The sequence below is a fragment of the Macaca nemestrina genome, chromosome 16, assembly GCF_043159975.1.
Source record: "Macaca nemestrina isolate mMacNem1 chromosome 16, mMacNem.hap1, whole genome shotgun sequence".
NCBI classification, from domain to species: Eukaryota; Metazoa; Chordata; class Mammalia; order Primates; family Cercopithecidae; genus Macaca; species Macaca nemestrina.
The window spans coordinates 95,711,340-95,729,910 of NC_092140.1; the positions used below are offsets into that span (position 1 = coordinate 95,711,340).

Consider the following 18,571-nt stretch of genomic DNA (forward strand, 5'->3'; position numbering starts at 1 on the left):
GTGCCTTTTCTAGACTCACCTGTGGCCACCCATGGGCCAGTCAGTATGTACTTCCTCCCCACAGGGGCCCATAAAAAGCCCTGGGCTCAGCCACAGCTGAGCAGAGGGTGGGATGACCAGCAACAGGGAGGAGATACCCTCTCTGCTAAGCACTTCAGAGACCTGCAGAGACAGCAGAACCACCTGCCTATGGAGAGAAGCTATCCTTTCCAGGGCCGCCTCTCTCCTGAGAGCAGCAGACCTCTGGACAACCTGCCTGTGAACACAAGCCACCTTCTCCGGGGCTTTTTCTCTGCTGAGAGCTGAGAAGAGTTACTCTCTCCAGGGCCTTTTCTCTGCTAAGAGCTGAACACTTGAGGGATGGCTTGCCCGCCTACAGAGGGGAGCTACCCACTGTGGGTCTCCTTCTGAGCTGTTTTAACACTAGATAAAGCTTCTCTTCATCTACTTCACCCTTCATCTGCATACCTGGATGCAGGACAAGAACTCGGGCACCACGGGCAAAGCAACAGGTTTCCAGAAGAAGAAAAACCACCCCAAAGATCACTCATAACATTAACATAACCAAAACTTCAAATCTAAAACTTTAATGCATCCAACTGTACAAACTGTCAGAAACTGATGCCACTTTTCACCTTTAACATTTTGAAATTCTCATACTCTCAACAAGAACAAAATAAAACCAAAAAGGAGAACACATTAAATGATTTTAATTCGTAAGACAGATTACATGCTTCATGGGCAGAACCAAAGGTCAAACCTCGCATTTTGTTCATCGTTATTACACAAGTAATTACACAAGTCCAGTGTATAAACACTACCTGAACACACAGTAAGTTCTTCTAAGAATAAATATTATATGAAAAAAAGTTAACAAGCATTAATTCAATAATTCTCAAACAGATATTCATCAAAATGAGGTAGGTCTAATGTGTCATTTGCTAAAGCACTTAATGCTGAGGAGGAAAAAAACTCATCGAAAATATCAGTCTTCATGGGACTCTCCAAGTTTAATGTTCTAACGCAGGCATTATTTGTCAGAGAGTCTGGCTGAACTTCACGTGGATTTTTCTTGGTGGGGCTACAATAATTATGGTCCTGTCTCAGATGTGTGTTCTGGGAAACATCATTTAATTCACTTGGTACTGGTGGTGGGATATGACCATCTCCCATTCCCAAATACCTAAAGTCACCTTCCCCATTTTCTGACAGCTCTGTTGAAACAGTTGTAGGAGACAATAATTCCGCTAAAATTTCTTCATGAGTTTGACTACCATACAAGGAAACACCAGCAACAGTGGTGCATGCAGACTCACTGGCAGTATCAACTGGATATGGTAGCTCATTTAACAAGTCCTCTATTGATTCACAATCATTTGGAGACCCACCCTGGGGCACCTGTTCTAGATTTTCACTTGGAACTGTTCTGCTTTGCGGGGAAGACATAAGAGCAGCTAATTTCTTCTTTTCTGCCTTTAGCTTTTTACGAAGTTTTAGACGGAGTTTATGAATCTGACCTTCCACCAAGTCTTCGTGGTTTGCTGGAGAAAGACCATTTCCATGAGAACTGTGGTTGAGTTGAGCTCCACACGAGGTGCTTCCAGACTTTTCCAAAACTTCTGAAGCAGCATGAGCATGTGGGTGGGCAGCTGTGCCATTAGACGATGGAGGGCCTGGTGGTGGCTTACTGATGGGAGGAGGCTTACCTGCACTCCCACGCGCTTTCTTGGATACGTGGCGGGCCTTCTGGTTTATACCTTTAGTTTTAAAGCCACCAAAATTATTTACCCCTTTAACTGAAGGTTGTAAATCAGTTATAGTGTTTCTATTATGAGCTGAAACACAGAGTGGCATAAAAGAAGCACCCCTGCTTATTAAGCCTTTAACCCAACTTCCCACAAATGGCTTCTTCTGATTTTCTTTCAGAGACTGATTCTGTAATGACTTAGATGTTGTGGTTTGAGAATCTGCTGTAGTTTCTTTTTTCTTCAAATTAGATACCTGAGATGTGACGTGTTCTGGTTTTAATTGTTCGGTTTTTGGTGTAAGGAATTGTTGTAACTGAGCGTCCTTCTCAATTTCTACTGACTTCACTCCCTGTAAAAGACCAGTAGCATCAGTATTATTCACAGATTTAGTATTTACAGTGTCTTTTGTATTCAGCTGTACTGACTGCATGTTTGTATTTACAACTCGGGATGGAAAACTTATGTCCACAAATTGGTCTGGGATAAGCTTTTCATGACATGGAGCTGATACTGAAGAAGCCATTAGTGATTCTTGTGATGGCAAAGTATTTGTTTCGAGAATTCCTGTATTTTCTGCTACAGGTTTACTTTCTAACAGGAAAGCTTCAGAATTTAACTGTGAAACTGAGGTTGTTTTCTGGATAGTTTCTTCAAGTGTCAAAGGTAAAATATTATTGTCAACCAAACCTTTTGGACCTGAAAGTAAATGATCTCCATGAGTTACAGCTGTGTCCTGTGAAAAAGTATGAGGGGCAACTGATGTATCTTTAGGGTGAGTTACTGAGGCTGTTTCAGCTGAGGCAGCATCACCCACAGAACACGATGTTGAAGATACTGGTTTCTCATTACCGAGAGCATGTTGGTCATTAGTCTTTTTAAGTGGAAGGCAGGCAGCTTCTTTATCTGTCACTTGGGATGTTTTTCTTTCCCAGATAACAATATGTATCTCTGAAGCAGGAACTTCAAATTTCTTGTGCCTTTCAGAACATGGGCCTTTTAAGTCATCACATTCCAGCCAACTTCCTGGAGGATGGGAAAAAAGTGAAAGTTAGATATCCAAAAACCACCATCCTAGGTTAACTTTCTTCTGGCCTTTTCGGCTCTTTTATCACTGAATACCCACCAAAGGAGAAGACTCTAAAACATGGTCTTGACCTTGTCACCGTCGTCTGCCATGTTAAAGTCCTTAGACGGAGTATATTTAACTTTTGGAACTTAGAACTTGGTTATCACCTAATTTATCCAATAACATCAGAAAACAGAATGTTTCATATATATAAATTTTCATGATAAATGAAGCTTGTTACCTGAAGGATCAATATTCGTTTTAATTCTTATTTTGGAGCTTCCATTTTCACATTTGTCAAGAGAGAATGAGATGATGGATGACAAGGGAAGAGTTTAAAAACTAGGAGTAGGATGCACTGCCAAATACTGAAATACTAATACAAAACTTGGGAAAAGTCCATTACTTGTAGCAGTGTGGTCGCTGGCAGTTATTTTGCCTGCACAATTTCAGTGGTGCAGTAGGGACAGGGGTCCCTACGTAGTCAACTAAAGCATGAATGAGGAGTAAGAAGGGAACCTGTTTAAACCATTCCTTTAAAAACAAAAACAAAAACAAACAAACAAAAAAACAGAAAATAGCAAATGTTGCCAAGGATGTGAAGAAATGGGAATCCTTGTGTAATGCTGGTGGGGATGTAAAATGGTACAACTGCTGTGGAAACAGTCTGGCAAAAGTTAAACACAGAATTACCATTAAGACCCTGCAATTCCTCTTGTAGGTAGATACCAAAAAGAACGAAAAGCAGGGACTTTCAGTTCCTTGTCCAGTAATGTTCAGAGCATTATTCACAATAGTCAAACGTCCATAACAGATAAATGGATGATACATAAAATACTATTCAGCCTTAGAAAGGAATGACATTCTGCTCCATGCCACAATACAAATGAATCTTGAAAATATGCTGAGTAAAATAAGCCAGACACAAAAGGACAAATAATGTATGATTCCACTTCTATGAGGCACCTAGAAGAGACACATTCACAGAGACAGAAAGTAGAATAGTGGTTACCAGGGTTTTGGGGTGGGAGGATGCAGAGTTATTGTTTAATGAGTAGTTTCTGTTTGGGTTGATGAAAAAGTCCTGATGGTGATGGTGGTTGCACAGCATTGTGGTTGCACACAATGTATTCAACGCCAATGAATTGTACACTTACAAATATTAAAATGGTAAATTTTATGTTACATATATTTTACCACTACAACAAAAAAATACAAAAGTACGGCTGAGAAGTAAAGGAAGCTGACTAGGTGCTAACAGGTGGTGTGGGGTTAAAGGAGGGTATATTTCTTTACAGTTTACTTACTACCACATGATAATTTGGGGAAAGCTAACCACAGGCTTGCATGAGTAACAACTTTTAATAAATAATCAACAAATATCTGTACTTTCATTAGAAACTTATCAAAACAATCCACACTTCCACTGTATATATCAGTATCTACATATCTATGAAACAGAAATAGATACAAGAAGTGTGATGTCATGGCAATCGTGGCACAGCAAATACGCAGCTTACTCTATTTCTACAAAACCAAATGTGATAAATTAATAAATTATGATGTCAAACACCGTCGTACTTACTACAAAACATTTCCTATTCCTTGGATTACAATAGTACGCACCCAAAGTACTGTATTTTTTCTAAGGAGTATATTCTTTTAGAAAACATTATTTTAGCAGTAGAGAAGTAATGACCAACACAGTGGTCATCATTTTATGTTGCAAAACATGTTTAGAAACACTTAATCTTAAATATTGAAAGTACACTCAGTTTCTCTTTTCCTTACACATGTGCATCTATCCTTTTTTGAAAAAAGATTTCTCAGAGCACACACAGAAAACTCGTTTGACATATCTCCCATAGTCATTTTTTAATGCTGAGAAAGAACTTAAGATTGTGAGGGAAAAAGGGTACTTGCCACCAGGCTTCAAGGCTTCCTACAAAGAACTAATCTTAAGGAATGCGAAGATTAAGAAAGGAGAAAGAGACCTTTCCTTAGTTGTCAATTCAGGCCAATTTAGTTACCAACAGGCTGGTTAATGTTAAGGCATCACTAGTGACTATCTGAGAACAGCAAAGGTCTAGGACTCAACACAGACTTAAAACACATTCGCCAAAGAGAAAAGTTTACAGACCAAATTAAAATATTTATTAAAATATAAGATATGGCTGGGTGCACTGCCTCATGCCTGTAATCCCAGCACTTTGGGAGGCCGAGGCAGGTGGGTCACCTGAGGTCAGGAGTTTGAGACCAACCTGACCAACATGGAGAAGCCCCATCTCTACTAAAAACACAAAATGAACCGGGCATGGTGGTGCATGCCTGTATTCCAGCTACTCAGGAGGCTGAGGCAGGAGAATCACTTGAACCCAGGATGCAGAGGTGACGGTGAGTCAAGATTGCACCAATGCACTCCAGCCTGGGCAACAAGAGCAAAACTCCATCTCAAAAAAAAACATGATATTAAAAAAAAAGTAAACCGAAAGCATTAGTCGCGTAACAGACAAATGAATTCTCTGATAAGTTTCAAAAGGGAAAACAAAATATACTAAGAGATCTGCTAATCCCTCACATATACACAAAACCAAACTGTTCATTAAGCACGTGGTTTATGTGGCTACACTCTTATCTACTACCTGCACCTACTCTTTAAATAGAAAACTTTATGTATCTTTTGTTTGCCTGTGTCAGTGGTTCTCTACCACATGACCCACAATGGAATTACCTGGGGAGCCTTGAAAACAATGTTTAAAACAGTATTGCCATAGCATGTGCCTGTAGTCCTAGCTACTCAGGAGGCTGAGGTAGGAGGATCACTTGAGCCCAGGAGTTTGAGAACAGCCTAGGCAATACAGTGAGACCTTGTCTCAAATAAAATAAAATAAATAAAATAAAATAAAATAAAATATAAAATAAAATAAAATAAATAAAATAAAATAAGAAGAAAATTAGGAGAGAAGGAAAGAAGGAGCAAAGAAGGAGACAGAGAGAGAGAATGAGACGGAGGGAGGGAGGGAGGGAAGAAGGAAGGAAGGAAGGAAGGAAGGGAGGGAGGGAGGGAGGGAGGGAGGGAGGGAGGGAGGGAGGGAGGGAAGGAAGAAAGGAAGGAAGGAAGGAAGGACCGGTCGGCCAAAAACAAATACCAAAAACACCCAATATTGATACTTGGGCCTAATCCCCAAGGCTGGTCTCCAGGGTACAGCCTGGACATTTTTAGAAGCTAACTAAATGACTCTTCCATGCCGTCAGGGTTGGAAACCATGCTGCACCTGAAGTGGATTGATCATTCTTTGAAATGCAAAAACAGTTAAAATAAGTTGGTTTGTATTGTGAAGAACTACTTCCACTCAAATCTGAAACAGGGTAAAACCTTAAGGTAATAATTACATTTATAATATAAGTTACAGTTTGTAAAGTGCTTTTATAATACAGTATTGTGTCATCCATTCAAACCATCCCCAGCAGGAAAATAGCAAGTATGAAAGAGTGTCCAAATAACAGAAAATGGTTATATCAAAGTGAGCCCTTATCAATGGCTTGATACAACCCTTTAAGGGGACTGAATTATCTTGTCTAAGACAAAGTGAACATTATGAGAAAACAAACTCAATATTTTACCACATCAGACAAATGCAAGGCGAAAATTCCCAAAACCCATGAACTGTGCTTACTTAGCTTTCTACTAAGAGGTTTAATTACTTAAATAAAGGCTTTATCTTGAAGGTAGCTGTTAGTAAACTGTATTCCACAATGACAGAAGGGCTACATAAGTCTCATGTTTAATAGTCTTAGAAATATATGTCTAAAAAATAAAAGCAAAGATGTTAAGTAGGAAAACAAACTAAGCAAACATTAGTAATCTCATCCTTTGTCTAAAAAAGAAATATGCACATGCACATGTGTTTACCTATAACACATGATGTAAGGAAAGGAAAAAATGAGAAAGGATACTAAAACCACCACTTTTAATAGGTGTGAAGAGGAGAAGGCAAAGGCTAGAATGGAGAGAGAAAGAGTCACAGCAAAGTTTGTCTTTTTTTAAAAAACAAAAACCAAAAAGTCCCCACATGCTAGAATTTAGTTTCCATGCCAATTATCTTAAAAGAAAACCTCTAAACACTTACCATCAGCATCTAAAATCCATGTTATAAAATGATTATTTGCTCGATACTGAATTACAGAAGTTATTTGATAAGGACAGCCTTCAAAATGAAATGTGTAGTGTTGCAAGTCATTCTGTGGTAAGCCTTCTACAAAGTGCAACATGAATATGGGAGATACTCTGTGGGAGATAAAAGCAAGAGAAGTTAAACAAATTTAATGCCATGTGTCTGGTTATACAAAAGATGTCTGAAGTGAACTAGTCACACATAACACTTCCAAGGCGAACTGCACTAATTTTTCTTGAGCACCTCCAGATGTGTGCCTTAATTAGAAATGGAGAACTCTCTCTAAGAAGTATGTAACACTAAACCCTTTTCAGAATGGTATCCCAGACAGTTGGAAGTCATCATGCAGTACGACTCTAATAAAGACCATTAAACAAAAATTGCTCTGTAAGCAGCAATGCGGCTTTGGCTTAAAGATGTCATGGTAGCTACTTTGTAAAATCCAAGGAAAAAATCCAGACCTTTTAGAATTTTCTTTGGCATCAAGTGCTCAGATTAATTGCTTTTGTTAAGCGGTGTAGGTAATAAGTGAAAGAAAGCAACAAACCTAAGATATTCAAATAAGCATTAATTTGGCCTATTTCAGTTATCTCAGGAAGCAAAGGGGGTCTGTCAAATTAAAAGTTCTACTTAGGAAAAGTTCAATTTGTAACTAAGTAGATAAAAAAATACAACATATTGGTCAATTTATTATTAACCTCAAGACAACTGTAATTTCAAAATTATATTTTACCATTATAGCAACATGCTGAACCAGAAAATAGAACCCAGTGGGTCTCAAATAACTAAATTTAACAAAGCTCTTAGGATGTAAGAAAAATGTTGAATAGCCCTATTCCCAATAGTTAAACAGCTGTCAAAACTTACTTAGTTTATCAAAATTTATTCAGCCCAAATAAACTTGAATCAATGTCCAAACTGCAGATTATTCAGACTGACAAGGGATAATTTATAAATTAAACCGTGTCAATCATTTTGTTAGAGAGTAATCAAGTCCTCAAAATTTAAGCACCTATAAAATAAAAAGTCCTGCAAATTGTCTATAACACTAAACGTTCCCACTTGAAAAAATCATATTTCATCAAATCTAAGATTTCACTAATTATTAAATGTACCACTATGAAAACATGCTGCCACTTAAACTATGTCATGGTATCAATTTCACGTATTACCTTTTCAGACAGGTTAAAATGTGAACTGCATGTCTGAATCAATGAACCACAGTAAAACTTGAGATGTATTCTCATAGCAGGATATGCAGGCTTTAGGCACCTATCTGATGATGATGATGATGATGATGATGATTATTTGAGATGGACACTAGCTCTCTCACCCAGGTTGGAGTGCAGTGGCATGATCTCAGCTCACTGCAATCTCCACCTTCTGGGCTCAGGTAATTCTCCCACCACAGCCTCCTGAGTAGCTGGATTACAGGCATGTGCCACCACACCACACACTACTATTTTTAGTAGAGACAGGGTTTCACCATGTTGGCCAGGCTGGTCTCGAACTCCTGACTTCAAGTGATCTGCCTGCCTTGGCCTCCCAAAATGCTGGGATTACAGGCATAAGCCACCATGGCTGGCCTGACTCTTAATATTTAGTTCCTTGACCTTATATAATATCTTTCAAGATACTGAGGCTAGTTACTAAAACAATCTCTTGATCCCTAGACTACGACATCTCACTAGTTTCCTGCCTTTACATAAGTTTACATGTGGAAAATATTTTAAGACATACTGACATGATAATGCATGTAAAAACATCTGACACATTTTTATGCTTCTTGTACATTCCAAGTCTTTTATTCTTTTGCAAATTAATAAAAGTAAAAACTGCCAAGACCAAAATCCATACTCAGCCCAATTCCCTGGATGTCGAAGATACTCAGACTCTAGCTGAGTACAAGTACATTCCCCTAGGTAGTAAGAAATGACTTGTCAGAAACCTCCAAAGTCTTCTATGAGGTTTAAATAGGATAGAAATTTGATTTTCTTAACCAGCAAAAAAAGAGACAACAACTGGAGCAATTATATGTTAGGTTTTAAAATATCCTCTTAATTACACTAGTCTTACTGCCACAAGATGGACCAGTACACCAAAGCTATCCAGGGCCTGATGCGGGGTGACATGATGCAGAACCGAGATGATGCAGAATACAGCCATAATGTAGAGCTTTACTACCGTGTCGAAAATCTTAGCGTGGCCTCCATACTACTTTACGTAACTATGAAACTTTGTTTTTTGTTTGTTTGTTTGTTTTTGACATGGAGTCTCACTCTGTTGCCCAAGTTTGAGTGCAGTGGCACAAGCTCAGCTCACTGCAACCTCCGCTCCTTGGGTTCAAACGATTCTCCTGCCGCAGCCTCCCGAGTAGCTGGGACTATAGGCATGTGCCACCATACCCAGCTGATTTTTGTATTTTTAGTAGAGATGGGGTTTCACTACGTTGGCCAGGATGGTCTCAAATTCCTAGTCTCAGGTGATCCGCCTGCCTCGGCCTCCCAAAGTGCTGGGACTACAGACATGAGGCACCGTGTCCAGCCAGCCTTTCTTAATGGCATATTTTTTTAAAAGGTGCAACTTACAAACAGTAGTATCTTGGAGTCAATCAAATGATATCCTTCCCCTTCCTTTTTCTGTTCATATTCCTCTTTGATTCCCCTAGACTCTAGTGTCCTACCTACAATTCCAGCGTGTCTTATTTCCAGCCTCACTGTGGGAAGCCAAGGCAGGTGGATTACCTGAGGTCAGGAGTTCGAGACCAACTTGGACAACATGGTGAAACCCCATCTCTACTAAACTTTATCCCTAGGTTTTGTTCTCAGACTTCTTCCTATCCATAATGCCTGAAGTGTCAATGAAGAATGATGCTCAGAGTCGAGGAGAGCAAGTTAGGTTCTCCCTCAACCACTGGAAAATTGAATGAAAGGAATTAACCAAACTGGAACCAAGAGTGAACCAGAGACTTCAGGCTAAGATCAATTTGCATTTACCTAACAACATGTGGTTAAACTCCTCCTATTTAAAGATCTACCCTCAGGAAAAGAAAAGAAAAGAGAGAGAGAAAGCACAAGAGAGCTGTGTTAACCTCTGCTACCCAAAGATAGCAGAGAAACATTGCATCCCTGTCCCACAAAGCGCAGCCATGGCCTTGCACTCAGAGAGATTGTCGCAGTAATCTTTGAAGAGTTTGTCAAGTAAAATGAAATCTGATTCTAAGTTCTTGGTGCTCCATGTCACCATGGTCTGAATGTAACTCCTAAACAACTTACTTAAAGAAAAGTAGCAGATTTGGGCACGCTAGGCATAATTCACCTGATTTATCTATCAATGGACTCTTTTCCCAGTGGGGAGACATTAGAGAAGTGGGTTATCTGAGATAAAGTGTCCAAGGAACTTAATTAGTTTTTAGAATCCTATATGTTTTAATTACATATGATACCATGACGAACCCAATCACTTTTAGGTTATCCCTAAAAACTGTATTAAATTTGTTTCTAAATTCGATTAGATACAAACAAATCAAGTTATACAAATTTCAAAATAAAAAAAAAACACAAAGGACTTATATAAAGACCTTGTTATTTAAAATTTAAGTGAAACTTCATATACTAGTTCAATTTACTTTTGAAGAAAACAGAAAATGTCCACATTATAAATTCTACCCATAAATTGGCCCACTGGAACTCAAAACACATTTTCCATTAAAAAACTGTTTTACCTAATGAATCCATTTCCAGATCAGAATGTGAATCTTTAAGGAAAGCAACTTTTTGGATAGTTAAAAAATACATATGCTGCAAGGCAACCAATTAACAAATTAAACAAAACAATGGTACGAGTCTATGTTCAGTGCTGGAGCATGGGAAAAAGCAGGTATGAACAGCTAGATGAAATCATATACACCAAGCAGCCGAAAGCAGGCCCATGGTCCAGGGCAGGATGGCAGACCCCATCCATGCTCTGTTGCTCTTCCCCTCACCTCATCATCAACATTTACATCGCACAACTGACACCTGGCAGCCAAGGCAGATTACAGACTTCTGTAATCTTCAGACACATACAGACACCTCCTCTTCCTTCCCACTTCGCCCTCCTACACAAATGCTATCAAATAATAGTGAGGGGCAAAAAAGACATGAGTTGCAAAGGGCAAAGAAAGGAAAATAAGCAAATAAGAAGTCAATAAATATTTAGAGGACACAAAGCAAACAGAGAAGTGGCACCTTACCCAGCAGAATGGACAAAGCGAAGACATGAGTACTGTGGAGTGCGTATGCTGATGACAAAGAAGAGCTTATTATTCCCAGAGAACCCCTAAAAGGCTAGATATTTATGGGCAACAGATGTGGTAGAATGTGGGGATGAGGCCTTGGGCTAAAAACTAGGATAGTGACTGGAAGTGTGTACATAATAAAGAGCACCCTATCCCCAGGCCGAGAGAGGAACCAGCATAGACTGCAGCAAAGAGTGAAAGGTGACAGGAAAGAGTTTCCAGGAAAAAAAGGGGAGGGGAACAGGGGTAAAAAACTGTGAAGCATCTGAGTATTGGAAATTTATTAATAAGTCTTTAAAGTATTTGGCAAAAACTCAGTACATAAAACAAATGAAAATAAGGCAAATAATTCCCAGAAAAACAAAGAATTGTAAAAGTGAAACCTAACTATGTCTACTGCTTGGCTGAAGAGGGAATAACATACGTATATTAATAACAATGCAAACACCGAGTACTGACTTAGCCAAATACACAATTGCATTGGAAGGACAGGGAAAGGCTAAACAGATATGGGGCCCAGGTATTGGTGTGAGAACCCTAGTCTCAACTACTATAAAAGGAGAACAGACTGCATTATGGTAGAATAGGCACATCAATTTGAAATGTCAAAGTACATACTACCTTAATTTGAAGGTTTAAAGTAGATACCTGAGGGAGGGGACAGGGGACCACTGCCCTTTTTTCCTTCTGAGCCTGTGAGCACTAATGAACTGAGAATTTATTACTTCAATGAGAATAAACCTTTAGGAAAGATTCTGAGGGGTTTCTGGCACATTCAAGGGCATAAAGGTTAATGTTCCTGGTTCTTTATTACATCAAATTAGAGCTCAAAACATTTCCTTAATGTACAATTAGACTGAAAATGAAGAGTAAAGAGGTTGTGTACATGTGTGAGTGCATTAATGAGAGAGAGGCAAACTGCCTGAGATGGAACTGACCTCTGAGTTTAAAGAGATGGTGCTCTGGAAACACTGGAAAAGGTAATGCTGACCAGCCTCCCCAACTGAGGACAAACAGCAAAGCTGGCAAAATATAATGAAAACATATCTGCCCAAGGCCACCGGATAGCTTACAAGATGACGAGGAATTAGCATGCTGAGATCTAGGAGAAGATAGAAATTCAGAAAGATGAGCCTGTGGCTCATCTTTGAATCATCTTAGTTCTTGAAATCTGATTAAGCAAATCCCAGAATTCTAGAAACTCCATACACTTGGCAGAGGAGAGAAAAACTGAATCTTGATATCCTTAAAGGGAGAAAAAAGGCAAAAAGAAGGAAAGACACTAGGAGAGTGGGGCCGGAGAGTCAGCCTACGTTGGCTCTTCAGTGGCTTCACCTGGGACAGTGGGCTCACTGGCCAGACAGGGCGAGGCAGTTGGCAACCCAGAAATATATGTTAACTCAGATTTCACAAAGGTAGATTGTTGTCACCATTTTCAATCCTACAAAAAGAAAAATGTAAATCCACCTTCATTTTGTACTAAAAATTATAAGACAATTTTAACTCACTTTTCCAATACCATTTTTCTTATTTGTGATTTACTGTTGCAATTGTTACATGGACCAAAATGGGCAGCATTAAGTGGGTGCCACTCAGGGATGACATTTGTAAAGGTGACCAGACTCTTCATATGCCTATAAAAAAATGACATAATAAATTCATTAATGTTAAATGCATTTACATTAATTTAAACCAATATCTAAAAGTATTCCTCCCCTTTTTCGTGATTCATACTTTCTTAATTCCCCAAATCATGTTAATATCGCAATGTTCCTCCCTACTACCCCTAGTAAAGAAGCTCTGTGAAGATGCTCCATGTTAATTTCCCATAGCTTTCAACTATGAGATGAAGCAAGAAAACAAGACAGGGTTCCTCAACACCACCACTGACATTTGTCACCAGAGTGTCTTTGCTGTGAAGCACTGTCCTGTGCACTGTAGGAGGTTAAGCATCATCCCCGGCCTCTGCTCACCAGATGCCAGTAACAGCATCCAGTTGTCTCCAGACGTTGCCAAATGTGCCGAGGGGGACAAAATAGCCCTTAGTTAAGAACCACTGCTAAGGTTGTCAAATTTATTAGAGCTCACCCCTTACTCAAGTAACTCAAACTGGCTAGCCATTACAGACAATCAAAAATGAAAAGGGGTGTTTTCAAACATAAAATCAGGAATACATACAACTTAACTTTTTTTAATCCTTAAAAAAAAAAAAATCACTGTGAACAAATTTTGTTTTCATAGGTTACACAAGTTCTAAATTTGCACTTTAGTCGGAAGACTTGAAAGCAATGCCATCTAAAAAGATGCTGACGAGTTGATGGGTGCAGCACACCAACATGGTACATGTATACATCTGTAAGAAACCTGCACGTTGTGCACATGTACCCTAGAACTTAAAGTATAAAAAAAAAAAGATGATCTTTAAAGATGTACACTAAACCTCAACTGCATCCACTTTAATACAAATACTTGTAATTTAAAGAGCAGTTACATATTACTTAAGAGATACAAGCTTCCTTTCTAAACAACAGCAAATACTGACAAATCCTGAGAGAAAGCAGTCTGTTAAAAACAGACCAGTACTCAGGGAAGTTAACATTATAAAAGCAAAGCAACATAAAGATGTCAATAAATGCACTGACTGTATTTCTGCTAAATTCTTAAATTTTCAAAGACAATTGTTACGTAAAGGCTCCTATTTTTTAGTTTATAAAAAGGAGACTGTCCCAGCAAGTAAGTGTTAATTCTCCGTAAGACATCTGACGTTTCTGAACACTTCCTATGCAAGGAGGGCATGGCACTGGACACTCATCCTCCAAACAACTCTCAGAGGCAGGTGCCATTCTCATCCCCATTTTACAGATGGGGAAGGCGACACATAGAGTGCAGTGATAAATAACAGACCTGAGCTCTGCCTCGGAAGACTGTTTTTAACTGCCTCTGGGTTATACTTTCCAAGCTGAGTAAAAAGCCCTTACGCTGGCACTAAAAACAGCTTCACAAAAACAGCGGAATTTGCTGGATAGTTCTCCTTCAGATTAAGTGGAAGTAAGTTTTAAGTGATGACATATTAAAACATATTTAAGAAAAGTCACTTCATTTTAGCTTTCCCCCTATAACTACTTTCATTTTTAGAACAAAGTAAGATTATTTTAAAAAAACAAAAAAGGAAACCAAAGCGACTAGTGGCTTCCCACCCTTGAGCTCTCACAGTTTGTGCTATCTATCCCTAAACTGCATTTAACATCTTGCATTCAAAGTTAACATTAAGCAGGCCAAAGATCAGATTAATTACGAATTCTCTGGACCTCTATTATGTGTTCATGTATTATCTCACTACCTAATTAGTAAATTTGGCAAAGATACACTATTTTCAGTGCCTGAGTTCCTAGCACACAGAACATACTCAACCAAAAACTGTCAAACAACTAAGATATGGATTCCAGAAGAGCTACAATTAAGCTGATTTTAATCAGCAAGCTTATTTATATTATTTAAAACCCAGGTAGTGATTAAGGAGTATAGCACAGTGAGCAAGAAAGTCTTAGAGGCCAGAAAAGCCTAAATGTGTCTGTCTCCTGACTCTGCCACTTACAGTGTGTCATCTTGGGAATCAATCTAACCCCTTTCAAGCTGTCATATCCATAACTGCCAAATGAGGACACTAGGATCTTCCTCACTGAGTTACTGTGAGGAGAAAACCAGGTAATTTATATAAATCAATGATAGAAGACTGGAAACAGATGTGTTCTCATACTCACTTGCTTACACTAAATTATTTATGTCCTAGGTATGAATAAAACGTTAATACTTACCCTGTTCTAGTGGGGGTTTGGGGGACTATTACAAAAGCTTACTTAACAAAAAGCTTAATATGAAAATGTATCTGACCCAATTTTTACATCAGAGTAAAACAGGCCCTTTGGAGGGGACACGGATTTTTCTGCAGAGCAGCCATGATGTATCTTTGTTCCATGGCTTCTAACATGATCAAACTACTTCCCTGTATCACCACCATGCCAGTATCACTCTGTTGCCCACCAGCTGCCATCTCCACACATTCATCTATCTCAGGATGCATAAAGGGACCAAATCCTTGCGACATTCCTTGTATACGTCGGCCAACAGTTATTTTTAAGGTAACTTCTTGTCCATAATTTTTTTCAACTCAGGAGGGTTAGCTTTGCTCATGGTGTCTACTCCGTGGCCTCCCTTACCCTGTTCTAGTAGATCTAACCAGTTAAAAACAAACAAACAAACACTTTGTTGCCTGCATTCCCTGGAGCATCCTCCCAGACTGAACTCTCCTTGACTACTCCTTAAATACCTAAAAAAGATTTCATATTTAGATAACGAATATCTAAGTAATTTTTTTTTTCTTTTTTTTTTGAGACAGAGTGAAGCTCTTGCTGCCCAGGCTGGAGTCCAGTGGCGTGATCTCTACTCACTGCAACCTCCGCCTTTGGGTTTCAAGTTATTCTCCTGCCTCAGCCTCCCAAGTAGCTGGGACTACAGGCGTCCGCCACCATGCCTGGCTAATTTTTGTATTTTTAGTAGAGACGGGGTTTCACCATGTTGGCCACGTTGGTCTCAAATTCCTGACCTCATGATCCACCTGCCTCGGCCTCTCAAAGTGCTGGGATTACAGACGTGAGCCACCATGCCCAGCCTTCAAAAGTAATATTTTTATATCACATTTTACTTTAGTAACTTAAAGAGACTTCAAGTTTTCTAACTTAAGTGTCGCTGGGTATGGTGGCTCACACCTGTAATCCCAGTAATTTGGGAGGCCGAGGCAGCTGGATCACTTGAGGTCAGGAGTTTAAGACCAGCCTGGGCAACATGGTGAAACCCTGTCTCTACTAAAAATACAAAAATTAGCCAGGCGTGGTGGCACACACCTGTAATCCCAGCTACTCAGGAAGCTGAGGAAGGAGAATTGCTTGAACCCAGGAGGTGGAGGCTGCAGTGAGCCAAGATTGCACTGCTGCACTCCAGCCTGCACGATGGGAGTGAGACTCCATCTCAAAAAAAAAAAAAAAGTGGAAAAGAGTTATTTCTATTGTAATAATTTGAATACATAACCAATTGAGCCAGTTTGGTCATCTTCAATACCTTGCCTCCCTGACTCCTCTTCTAAAACCTATTCCTCTCCTTACATGGTAGGTACAGGTTGAATATCTCTTATCTGAAATGTATGGGACCAGAAGTGTCTCCAAGATAAAGAGATAACCTGGAGATGGGACCTGGGCCTAAACATGAAATTCATTATGTTTCATATACACCTTATGCAAAGCCTGAAGGTAACAGGTGCATCAATCATGGCCTTTCTAATACGCCGCTGAGAGGCATTAGGAAAAGTAGAAAGTATGGCTGAGACAGTTCACGTGTAAGGCTTCTGGAGGTGGTTGGTCTTTCACAGGACTATGGGAAGAAATGAGGAAGCTTGCATTACCTCTGAGAATTGCTGCTAGCCTCCAAGAGTCTAAAACCAGTGTCTATAATGTTAGAAACCTAAAGTAAACAAGCAAAACCCCTCAACTCTAATAGAGGAATAAACAAAAATGCCTATAGTTTCAAGGCATTCTGAGAGGTATTCTTACTCAGCAAGGACTCTGGAGAAGGGAGGTGTACTATTCCTCTCATCGTCCCTATTTCCCACTGAAGAACTCCTTAAGAAATCTCCTACTACCAGTCTATCAAACCATGAGGTTCTGACCCTTCCAGTTTAAAGAAGCAATCAAACTGCAGTGTCTGGTGCTCAAATTGTTCTCTTAACCTGTGGTGGAGAAACTAGAAGGACCCATTTTAAAAAACAAAAGAAACTAACCTGTTTTGATATTGGTGTCCACACTGCGAACATTCGAAGTCCCAAGAAAAAGAATATAGGAAGAGCTTCTCAATGTGGGGTTCTAGTTTTAAGAGCAGGGGAAATGCAAACACAGGGCTTTCCATATCACCTTCAAAAAGAAAAGGAAAAATTACTGCTCATAATCAATAATGGCAAAAATTAAACCAAAATTGTGAACTACTGTCTTTTCTTACTATATTTACAGCATGAATATGTGTTAATACAGTATGACAGAATAAGTCACCCAGAGCTGGGAGAGGGGAAGTTTATAAAGCATTTCTCTAAAAATGTCCATCATAAATATTTAATTAACACTTCGATCTCTTTCCTTTTCCTTGGCAGACATTTATGAAAATGTCTTAAGACAAAAAAAACACACAAAAGACCCATACTGTCTTCCATCTTTCTAGATTTCTCAGGAAAAAAAAAAGATCTTGGAACTATAATAGCCTTAGAGTATATTAAAACAAAAATTGATGAGGTGTGGTGGCTCACACCTTGTAATCCCAGCACACTGGGAGGCCAAGGCAGGAGGACTGCTTGCATTACCTCCGAGAATTGCTGCCAGCCTCTAGGAACCTAAAACCAGTTTCTATGACGTTCGAGACCAGCCTAGCCAATATAGCGAGGCACCGTCTCTACAAAAAATAAAATGAAATAAATTAGCTGAGAGTGGTGCCACACACCTGTAGTCCAAGCTACTCAGGAGGCTAAGGCAGGAGGCTCATTTGAACCCAGGAATTTGAGGCTGCAGTGAGCTATGATCATGCCGCTGCATACCAGCCTGAGTGACAGAGCGACACCCGTCTCTAAAAAAAGAAAAAAAATTATGGAAATGGTTTGCCACAGATGTTAAAAAAATGTAACCAGTGAAACACTGTAGAAACACACCAGAATTGGCCATTTCTATTCTGATCATCTTGTTCCACCTGTGGAAAGGGTGTGGCCACACAATGGTTAAATGACCAGCCTCAACTCTTTGGACTCTTCATCTACCGTTCTTCCTAACTTTTCAGTCTAATCCTTTCCTTTAACAACTTTACGATTGAAGATTTGAATCTTGTCACTGAAAATAACTGAACAGTGAATGTTGGCTTTCAGCTTTGAGACTGGAAAGTAAGCTAAGTAGCAGAATCTACATGCTTCTCTTACATTCTTTTTTCCAATTGGTTTCTCTCCTTCCTATTCTCAAGGAGCTCAGATGCTCCCTTACTGATTTGGCCCAAGAGACTGAGTCCTTCCATGCCTTCCCTAACCTGGACAGAGCCTCACTTCCATGGTCCAGTTCTCCCCCTAGCCTGGAACTACAGTTGCCTGGAACAGTCACCTTGGCAGGACCACAAGGCAGACAGTAGGTGTTATTACCTAAGTAATAACAATCATGTGGGGTTTCTAAAAATTACTGATTTCCTGAGCCCCATCCCTGAGATTCTAATTCAAATGTCCCTATGA

The 18,571-nt window shown here is 39.4% G+C and overlaps 1 protein-coding gene across 3 annotated transcripts in view; it reads right to left on the bottom strand.

Annotated features, from left to right (window-relative positions):
• Window positions 1-571: 571 nt before the first annotated feature.
• LOC105485965 (ubiquitin specific peptidase like 1) overlaps window positions 572-18,571 on the bottom strand; it is a 39,078-nt gene continuing 21,078 nt past the window's right edge. For all 3 annotated transcript variants that reach the window (XM_011748607.3, XM_011748608.3, XM_024794156.2), the window contains 4 exons: window positions 17,099-17,228; window positions 12,777-12,902; window positions 6,945-7,102; window positions 572-2,771 (listed from right to left, as the gene is read on the bottom strand). In XM_011748607.3, the coding sequence (XP_011746909.2) occupies window positions 886-2,771; window positions 6,945-7,102; window positions 12,777-12,902; window positions 17,099-17,228 (2,300 nt within the window). In that variant the 3' untranslated portion in view covers window positions 572-885. The remainder of the gene's footprint in view (window positions 2,772-6,944; window positions 7,103-12,776; window positions 12,903-17,098; window positions 17,229-18,571) is intronic.